At 40.5% G+C, this 11,175-nt stretch overlaps 1 protein-coding gene across 3 annotated transcripts in view; it reads right to left on the bottom strand.

Annotated features, from left to right (window-relative positions):
- TOMM70 (translocase of outer mitochondrial membrane 70) overlaps nt 1-10,774 on the bottom strand; it is a gene marked incomplete at its 5' end in the record, with an annotated part of 73,771 nt that extends 62,997 nt beyond the window's left edge. Inside the window, 2 exons of one of the 3 annotated variants that reach the window (XM_083500786.1) lie at nt 7,298-7,485; nt 10,688-10,774. In XM_083500786.1, coding sequence (XP_083356912.1) covers nt 7,298-7,342 — 45 coding nt within the window. Of the gene's footprint in view, nt 1-7,297; nt 7,516-8,975; nt 9,066-10,687 lie in introns of those variants that run through there. The other 2 variants (XM_083500785.1, XM_083500784.1) reach the window with 2 other exon arrangements.
- Between the last annotated feature and the right edge of the window lie 401 nt (nt 10,775-11,175).

Here is an 11,175-nt window from a genome sequence, read left to right as displayed (position 1 = left end):
TATCCCTATACTCAAAGCAAACAGTGATTACTGTTTGGGAGAGGGATATGGCTGTGCTACCTCCCTCACTTGCAGATACCTCTTCCTGGAAGTAATACTCATTCCTTTTGAGTTTGCTTACTGGGAAAGCACCATTTAGAAGTATCCTTATTTGTGCCACGTTACTCAGTATGAAGCTATACTCAGGAAATACCGTATGACATAGCGTGCCTTTTAGCTTTCTTGTCAGTAAGTATATTATCGGCTGGGAATAGAGTATGTGGGTCATAAAATGGCAAGTGTGTCTAGCAGATTTAATAGGATGTGTTGTGTATTGAGTCAAAGGATTTTATATCTGTATTATTATTGTCTGTATTTGCATTAGGGTAAAGTAACTGCCTTTTGGTTCCAGAGGGTACAGCTACTATTGGTTCATTTAAGCTGCTGTATTTGGATCCTCTGTCTTATTGGTTCCCTCCAAAAGGCAGGACTGCCTGATATTGTTCCCTCCAAAATGTATCCTTTCTTGCTAGTTCCCTGTCCCTATAAATGTAGCTTTCCTCTCCCCAGTCTTTAGTCTTGTTGCTTTAATAAAGAAGTGTTACTAGAGAACTGTCTCCAGCATGTTATATCAAGAGAGCTGAAATTACAAACCCCACGTCACAACAGGATGTACATATGTTCTGTTTAGGAAATCCAACTTTAAATGACTCTTCTACCAATGGACAAGAGCATTTTAATTTCTACTTCATATGCACTTTCTAAACACCAAAAGTTATTGTTACAGCAATCTTGTGGTAGAGAGGAAGAAGAATTCTGTTTATCCAGTAATCAATGAAGGATCCTTCAGGCTAGTGCAGCTACTTAAAATTATGAATAATAATTTGGTTTTAAATGTTGAAATAAATTGTTCCAGTTTACTTTGAAACAAGCAACATTTGTAGTCTTGTTTTTTTTTTTTACTCTTTCGTTGAGTTCCGTTGTTAGTCCACTTGCACTAAGGTTCTGGACATATATCTATCCTTCAGCCAACAGAGCCTCATATATTACCAAATATATGTGCATAGGATTTCAGCATTAGATGCAGTGAAGTACAGTGTTACCTCGGGTTACATACGCTGCAGGTTACATACGCTTCAGGTTATAGACTCTGCTAACCCAGAAATAGTGCTTCAGGTTAAGAACAGAAATCGTGCTCCGGCGGCGCGGCAGCAGCAGCAGGCCCTATTAGCTTAAGTGGTGCTTCAGGTTAAGAACAGTTTCAGGTTAAGTACGGACCTCCGGAACGAATTAAGTACTTAACCCGAGGTACCACTCTAAACTGCAAATTATGATTTTTATTTGAGGTGTGCGGTTGCAATTATGAGAATGGCTTGAGTCCACACACACGTGGCTTTAGTCTTCCGCTTTTCATATGTATATCCCTGTTACTCATCCACAGCATTGAACAATGAGAAAATGCTTCCATGCTGTGTGTTTTGGCCCTTCAAAAACTATTTCTCCATCTTCCACAACCTTTTTCCATGTGAGGATATGTGCAGCAGGTCTGTCTGTACCTATGCTCATGTGACTTACACAGGAAGATTGCAAGAGCAAACATTATCTGCCCTTAGTTATCATGTTTCAAAACGAGCACAATGGAGCCTTGCTTTTTGGGTGTGTGGGAGAAGACTTCTATCTTAATTTGGTGGGTTTCTATTTTTTTTTTAATATTGTTATTATTGTTATCATCATCACAGAGTATTAAGGGACCCTGATTGTCTTCCAGTCCAACCCTGCAATGCAGGAATCTCAACCAATAAAAACCTCCAAGCAACTTACATTAAAAAAAAACCCATACATAATTATTAATTAATTAATAAACTTTATTTGCGTAGCTGACAGGCCATAGCATCAAGGGACAAACACCGACAAAAATACATTACAAATATAAATAGCATAAAATCTTATGACCTATTTAAACCCTAGGTAGAAGCTGGATTAAACATGCATACATTATGCCTTTAAAAAAAAATCACAGCATTAACATTCTCATTCAAAGACCACAATTCATATAGACAGTGCTTTTTTCTAAAAAAAATTAAAAATGTTTAGGGGTACTCTCATTTTGACTCAAGAAAAATCACCATTTTATTGTTCAAATGGGGAAAAATAAATACAGTAAAGGGACAAAAGTACAAAGAACATGCATTACACGAGGAAAGAAATGAAGCCGCCATCGGAGGTGGTAACAACGAAACTGACCAATCACCGTGCTAGATTCCAACTCCTACTTCACACATTAAACGCCCGCTTCCGTCTGAGACTCGGGAAACACTGTGACAGAAAATGAGCGCTAGAGATGAAACTAAAATTCCCCCCCCCCTTTAGTTTCTTCTCCCGTTAGATTCACAAAATGTTTAGGGGTATGCGTACCCCTATGTCCCCCCCGAAAAAAGCACTGCATATAGATATGCACGTGTACAAACACCTGCTCCTCAATAACAGCCACTCACCAAAAACATCCATACCACATATGAGAAATCACCCACCTAAAAATAAAAATCTGATAAGCTTCCAAAACAGCAGTGACTGGATGTATAACGATTTCCTTTTATGTATTGGATTTTCTGTGGTAAGAGGAAATCCAAATTAAATATTAAAGCACCATAGTTAAAGGCCCACTTCTTCAGATACACTTTTCAGAGTTTTAATGATGTGAACATTCATGTTATTAGTATTTTTAGTGCAAGCTGATAACAAACCACATCATGCTAGGAGAAAACCAGTGGTTGCGTCTTCATCCAAAGTTTGGTCAGTCCGCGCTGGTCATGGGACCGAGACGGCTCTGGTTGCCCTAACAGATGATCTTCGTAGACAGCTGGATCGAGGCGGGTCGGGGCTGCTGATTCTTCTAGATCTGTCAGTAGCTTTCGACGTGGTTGATCACGAACTCCTGGACCACCGCCTTGCCGACGTGGGGATCCAGGGCACAGTCCTTCAATCGCTGTGCTCGTTTCTCTCTGGTCAGGGACAGAGGGTGGCGCTTGGGGGGGAATTGTCATCGCGCCACTCCTTGGTGTGTGGAGTACCTCAGGGTGCGATACTCTCTCCGATGCTTTTCAACATCTTTATCCGCCCCCTCGCCCAGCTTGTCCGGAGTTTTGGGCTGGGTTGCCATCAGTATGCCGATGACACCCAACTCTATCTGTTGATGGATGGCCATCCTGACTCGGCCCCAGACACACTGACCAGATGTTTGAAAGCTGTGGCTGGATGGTTACGAAGGAGCCGGTTGAAGCTAAATCCTTCGAAGACAGAGGTCCTGTGGCTGGGACAGGACAATATGGGATTGGGGGGCAACTCCCATCTCTTGGGGCGCAATTAGTGCCAGCACCGTCCATTAAGAGTTTGGGTGTAATCTTCAACACCTCTTTTTCCATGGAGGTGCAGATTGCAGCTATAACAAAGGTGGCATTTTTCCATCTCCGCCAAGCTAAGCAGTTGGCTCCTTACCTCTCTCGCCCTGACCTAGTCACTGTGATCCACGCGACGGTCACCTCCATACTGGATTATTGTAACTCGCTCTACATGGGGCTGCCCTTGAGACTGACCCAGAAACTCCAGCGGGTGCAGAATGCTGCAGCGAGACTCCTTACGGGGTCTTCGCTGCAAGATCACATTCACCCGGTGCTATACCAGCTGCACTGGCTCCCAGTGGAGTACAGGATCAGGTTTAAGGTGCTGGTTTTAACCTTTAAAGCCCTATATGGCCTAGGACCCTCGTACCTATTGGACCGCCTCTCCTGGTATGCCCCACAGAGAAACTTACGGTCTTCAAATAAAAACATCTTGAAGGTCCCAGGCCACAGAGAAGTTAGGCTGGCCTCAACTAGAGCCAGGGCTTTTTCGGCTGTGGCTCCGATCTGGTGGAACACTCTGTCACAAGAGACTAGTGTCCTGCGGGACGTGACTTCTTTCCGCAGGGCCTGCAAGACAGAGCTGTTCCACCAGGCCTTTGGCCAGGGCACAGCCTGACTCCCTCCCTCAGCAATCTTCGTGGAGCTCTGGCCCAATGGTTGCCAGTGGCTTGATTTGAATTAATTTTATAATGGTTTTAGAGTGTTGTTGTGCTGTACTTTTGTACTGTTTTATTGTTGTTAGCTGCCCTGAGCCCGGCTGCCCTGAGGGCGGGATATAAATAAGATTTCTTCTTCTTATTATTATTAATATATTTGTGGCCAACTTATTGTGGAGCAGACCACTTTAACTGCCATAGCCTTTGAAATATACTCGGAGTCGCGTAGTGATTTCATGCTCTTTATTGCAGCTCGTGAAACAGTGAATGAATTTTCCCCAAACCTCTGGCTTTATATACATTATTTACACAATGTGTCCCATCTGACTGGCTGATTCTGCTTCCCTCCTAGAGCCTGATTGGGCTGCTCCCGCAGGCCAATCAGTTATTACATTCTGGGATCATACCTGCCTAATAGACTGATTGACTTCCTCCTGGGGCCTGATTGGACTGCTCCTGCAGTTTGTTGTATTCTAAGATCCTACCTGCCTAGTGTTCTAGGATCCAAGCTTAGTACATAACACCCTTCTTCAAAGAATCATGGGAATGGTGGTTCATTGAAATACTGAGAATTCTCAGAGGTTCTCCCATTCCTTCTGGGGAAAGTTTTCTAAAAGAACTGCAAGAAGATCAAGATACAAAATGCCATTGTCATATGAAGGCAAGCAAAAAATCCTCAAATGGTAATTCTTCCCAGGGGACAAGTGGACCAAACAGTAGATCAAACTCCATACAGGAATTTTCAGAATCCTTTGAGAAGCAACTGCATTTCAAAAACAAGCGCTCAGTTTCTTTGGTAAGTGCAACCATTTGTATATGCTAGTCTAATTGAACCATGTGTTTAATTTTACGTAATTTATACTTTTCAAGTGGTGAAGTGGAACGGATATAAAAAGTGCTTAGCCCAACCACCACCACTTCCACTTTCATATCAATATGGAATAATTAGTTGGTCTGGGTCAGCCATGATGTCAGCTAGATTTGAATGGCTTCTCCAGCTATCTTGAGCTATTTTACTCGGCTGTCTGACAATGTAGTTGTGTTTCTTTAAAGGTCCCTATATTATATTTAAACTTATAGTAAATCAATATGAAAAATACCCGTATTTTTCGCTCTATAACACGCACCCGACCATAACACGCACGTAGGTTTTAGAGGAGGAATATCCGTAGGCATGCCACCCGTAGGCATTCCCTCCATAACACGCACAGACATTTCCCCTTACTTTTTAGGAGGAAAAAAGTGAGGGTTATGGTGCAAAAAATACAGTATTTAATAATTGGAACATTAACTCAGTTACCATATACGTGCCATAGACAGATTATTAAATTAATTTTCAGTGCTCTTTTTCTTTCAGGAACCTGAAGGGATGAAAGAGAGGAGAGAAAGAGAAAAACTGCATATTCCCAAGAGCAGGTCTCATAAGAAAGCGGGAGAAAAGAAGGAGCCAAAGAGAGAGCAAGGTGAAGGAGAACACAACACGGAATTTGCAGCAGGGAAACATAGTTAATAATTTCCTGATACCCAGGAATAAAGAGGAAATGTGTTTGCATCCATTAGGATAGACTGACTTTTTAAAGAAATGACAGTATAAAATAGATTCTGACACTTAGTTTTTATTCCCTAAAATTGCAAGTGTTATATAAGTAGAACAAAGCATAAATGTTAAAATTTAAATACTTTGTATTCCTTTGAAGCTGTTTGTATAGACTTGTTAAAAAAAACTACATTCAATCAGAAACATTTATCTAACAAAAGTGAGCAATAAATTGTCAGACAACCATTCAATGTGTTAATTTACAAACACAAATATAAATATGAAAGGCTTGATGGTTGTGCTAAGCCATATGAAGATGGCTTTTGTTAAAGTTGGAAGCTGAGCAAAGATTCAGCAGTAGGCTCATGAAAGAGGAAGAATCATCCATACCTACTGACTACTGACTTGTGCTGCATGATTTTAAGTTTCATAGATAACAATACAGTGGTACCTCAGAAGTTGAATGGAATCCGTTCTGGAAGTCCCTTCGACTTCCAAAACATTTGGAAACCAAGGCACAGCTTCCAATTGGCTGCAAGAAGCTCCTGCAGCCAATTGGAAGACACGTCGGACATTTGGGTTCCAAAGAACGTTCACAAACCGGAACGCTCACTTCTGGGTTTGCGGCATTCGGGAGCAAAAAGAAGGCGTTCAGAATCCAAGGTACGACTGTATTGTAAACACCTGTATATAGTCATGTACTGTATGAAAACAAATTGAGAGTTATTCTGGATATTCAATGTCAAACCTTGTTCTTTTCTGTTTGTATAAAAGTAACACACATGTTTTAAATATTCACCCAAAACAAATGTATAAATAAAATTTGGATTAAGGGGATGGAGCAGCTCCTTTATGAGGAAGGTTTGCAGCAGCTGAGACTTTTTAGTTTAGAGAAAAGGCAAGTGAGACGTGACATGATAGAAATTTATAAAACAATGCATGGCATGGAGAAAGTGAAGAAAGGATTTTTTTGTTTTGTTCCCTCTCTCAGAACATTAGAACCTCTAGACATCTACTGAAGCTCAATATCTCCCAGATGCATAGTTCTGTGTGGGGTCTGCTGTGCACCCAGGTGCCCTCATACTATGCAGAGAAGAGAGCTACTTTTCTGAAGATAAAATCATAGAATCATGGAATCTAAGAGTTGGAAGAGAGTGCCCAGGGTCATCTAGTCCAACTCCCTGCAATGCAGGAATCTCAGCTAAAGCATCCATGACAGATGACCATCCAATCTCTGCTTAAAAACCTCCAAGGAAGAAGAGTCCACAACCTCCCAAGGGAGACTGTTCCACTGCCAAACAGCTCTTACTGTCAGAAAGTTTCCCCGCATGTTTAGTCAGAATCTCCTTTCTTGTAACTCGAAGCCATTGGTACAAGTCCTCCTCTCCAGAACAGCAGAAAACAAGCATGTTCTTTCTTCCGTGTGACAGCCCTTAAGTCTGGGAACTGTGTACGCACATCTGAGCAGCTCTGCTCAATAACAAAGACTAGTTCTGAGCAACATAAATTACTGGAGGAGAGATAGTATGTCAACGTCCTCTTTGTAAAGTACTGTATACACTCTAAACAAAAGTTTTAAGAGGACCAATACAGCATCTGTGTCTGGCTATTTGTCATACAGCAATAATAAATCTCTTTCAAAGACAGCATATTTTTATGTTGTTAGTACATCTCCAGAAATAATTTGTGCCATTTAACAGAAAACAACCCCCCCCCCCACCTACCTGGGATTCAATTTTGTGTATCTGCTGCTTAGTAGGTTTCTCCATTGTTCCCAAGAGGGGAGTGCATTGGTGTTTTGACTTGCCAATCACACAGATGTTCAGTAGGAGTCAGATTTTCCTCCACCACCATTTGCAGAAAATCTTCATTGCTCTTTATTCATTGTTCATGATGTCCTTCCGTTTAAGGGCTAAGCAAAACAGGGAGGTTGGGGAGAAAACTGAAAAAGTAGTTATTTTCAGAATGGCTTCCTTCCAAAAATACAAACATAAACAACCACAGCCACTAAGAATATATTTCTGAAAAAGATAGATATGTAATGTTTGGTAGATGATCAAGTGTTGCTTATGGTAAGCCATTTTACAAAAGCAGGAGACAAGATGCAAAATCTTTATATAATGAATGTAATTTAATTAATGGTTCTTAATTTATTTCAACATGATGTTTCAAAAGCATTTGGTCAATGCAGCAATGAACATTACATCTATACTAAGGATTAAATCAAATAAATAGTGGATTTATGATCCACTTTTTGACTCGGATCCAAAGTCCACACAAAGTCTATGAGCAAATTATCCTGGAATGAGCTTTCTCACTAGGTGGTTTGGTTGGGAGTGGTAAGGAAGACTTTATCACACATCAGGTGCATATGTGTGACAAATGCATAGTAGATGTGTGGCAAACACATAGTAAAGTCTGTATTCATCTCATCTGTACCTAAGCCAATGATGTCCCTAATTACTTTGGAAAGCATGAAATCTCCAATGTAATCTCCATTTCTTTTAAAGAAAAGTTTGCAAAATTCATGTTCAAAGAGAAAAAACAACCACTTTATCATTTTAATTGTCTGGCTCATGGTGTCATGACATGATGTTAATGAATGACATGATGTTAATGAATTCATAAATAGTCATTAATGAAACATCAGAACTCAAAGCTGCATAACTTGTGTGTACTAAACATTACTTGGCAAATGACAGCAAGGAATATGTTCCATTTTAACATTTCTTCTCCCAGGTCTTTGCCTAATTAAACAATCTATGGCCTTTTAACCTGGCCCCTAAATATTTTATATATATATCCTTTAAGATAACCAAAAGATGGTTGGTTGGTTTTTAGTACATTTCCAGAAGGCAAGACCTAATTTTGAAGAATTTCTTGAGTGACTAATAATATATGTCAAAGAATTACTTACACTGCTGGACATTTTTAGACCTAACAACCTACTGGGTATCAAGCAGTGTAGGAAACATTTTGCCACACTATGTTCAACTTTGTAATCTCCATATTTCAATGGGAAATAAATTGAGCTCCACTCTATTAAATTGTAAGCCACAATAATAATTCAGAAGACAGGTTGTTTCCTGAAAAATATCCAAAACTTATTCATGAAGTAGCCTATGTATGCCAAGCAGCCTGATGAACCCAGAAATAGAACTGAGAAACTTTCTCTGGTCTTTTGCAATGAGAAAAATTCTCAGAGTTTATTTTCAAATAACGACTGAATCATGTTACTTGTTTTTTACCTTGAGGTTTTCAGCTGATTAAACAGTTTTAGTGTATATTCTGTTTTCAATGGGATGATTATGGCACATGGTAAGAATTATTTACATTGGTATCTACCTGTGCATTGTCTTAGCCACATTCACATGCAGAATGTATCTAAATAGATGAGATTACCTTATTATTAAAACAGGTTTTGCCTGAAGTCTCTTTTCTCTGTAAGCCATCCTCATTGTTAAGAGTTGTTGAAACAGCCAAGTTATTGTCACATTTGTGATGAAGATCACAGGAGGCCTGCATCAGCAGAATTATTAACTCAGCAGTGATGTCATCAGACAATGGACTAAGCCCATATCCTCAGTATATAGTCAGAGCAGTAGCAAGCATTTTCAATAGTTTTGGCTCTCCTGCCCCCTCCAAAAAAAAACCTGGGAGCTGCAGTTGGTTAAGGGTGTGGAGCTATAATTTACAGAGTGGTTTAATGATCAATCCCTCTTCTGAGGGAACTTTGATAACTGTAGCTCTGTGAGGGAATAAGGGTCTCCTAACAACTTTCAGCACCCTTTACAAACCATAGTGCCCAGGATTCTTTGAGGGAACTATAACTGTTAAAGGCGGCAAGATGCTGTTTTAAATGTACAGTATAGTGCAGATGCGGCCTAAAATGGCTTTTCTGGTCGGGTACAACAACCCTATGAGGTAGCCTAAGAGGCTGTGGCTGGCCCAAGGTCGCCCAGTGAGCTTCATGACTGAGTGGGGATTTGAACCCTGATCTCCCAGGTCCTAGTCTGACACTCTATAACCACTACACCATACTGGCTTCCTAGACAAAACAAAAAAAATCCTTCCAGTAGCACCTTAAAGACCAACTAAGTTAGTTCTTGGTATGAGCTGAAGAAGTGTGCTTGCACACGAAAGCTCATACCAAGAACTAACTTAGTTGGTCTTTAAGGTGCTACTGGAAGGAATTTTTTTGTTTTGACTATGGCAGACCAACACGGCTACCTATCTGTAACTGGCTTCCTAGAGTACTTCTGCTATGGGGCAGCTATGTAAATTAAGAAGGTAAAAAAATATGGGGAAAGCCATATATCACAGAGAAGGATCTGAAATAATTTTCTTGAAGCTTGACTTTGTTATATTCTGGATTGTTTTATTTTATGTAAACCGTTTTTTTCTTTAAATATAAAGCAGTATAGAAGAAATAATAATAATAATAATAATAATAATAATAATAATAATAATAATAATAATAATAGTTCAATTTATATAGCTGCATGCACATACTAAAAGCCCAGTCAGTACAGCATGAAACTCTTAATCTCAGGGTCTTGGGGGGTTCAAGCCCCACGTTGGGCAAAAATATTTTAGCATTACAGGGGGTTGGACTAGATGACTCTCAAGGTCCCTTCCCGCTCTTCAATTCTATTTCTAAATTTTGTATGTATTGCACACACACAGAGAGAACATACAAAAGACGATCATACTAAGTAGACCTAATGTAGTAAATATAAACTATTTTGGAAAAGTGTATTTGGGGAATTCATCTCGGCATTTAGCACTGAAAAGAGACAATACTAAACTAGATACACCAGTGATGTGACTTCGCCCTTCCTACATTCCAGTATGCAGGGATAAGGTTAATATCTGGGAATATAGGCAAGTGACTACCAGAGGACCACAAGTATGTGGGACAGGAGTAATTTATGCAAAATTGCTCTTTTGGGATATCTTCCCCTACTGCCCTTTCTAAGTCTGTCCCCCTGTATGCTCTGACAAGCAGGGCCGGCCCTACCATTGGGTAGGGTAACGCAGCTGTCTCAGGCGGCAGAGGCTGTGGGACAGGGAGAGGTGGCAAGTCAGAGCTGCCTGTATGCCCTGCAGCTTACCTTGAGCTAGTCTGCTGCCTCAAGTGCAGTGGAGGGCAAGGTCATGTCGCCAGCACTTGAAATCAGATTCAGCTGCCAGACCAGTCAGCTTCTGGAATGGGAGAAGGGTGTCATCTTTTCCTTTACCATGCAGCAAAATGTCTCGAGCTGGCATTGGCGACAAGGAGTTATTTACTTCCAGGCACTTATCTTTAAAGCTGCAGGTCTGGATCTTCTGCAGCAGATTTCTTACATAACTGCAGATAAGCAACTTTCTGTGACAGAACATGGCCTCTGCTATAGACAGTCTCTGCTTGTGACCTACAGAATATGGCTCCAGCACACAGTGACATTTATTTCGATTGCTGTGGGATTTTTGAGTCACTCAGAAAGTAATTAAAACCTGAATGTTTTAATGGAGTTTCCCAAGTGCTGAAATGGCAAATGGGCTGCTTTGGAACCAGATCACAATGGACCTCTCTTTTGGTGACATAATTGATTTTTGTATA

The sequence above is a fragment of the Podarcis liolepis genome (assembly GCF_965112155.1).
Source record: "Podarcis liolepis genome assembly, chromosome: 4".
Taxonomy (NCBI): Eukaryota; Metazoa; Chordata; class Lepidosauria; order Squamata; family Lacertidae; genus Podarcis; species Podarcis liolepis.
The sequence above is the reverse complement of the archived record's forward strand: the minus strand, read 5'-3'. Positions and strand labels throughout refer to the sequence as shown.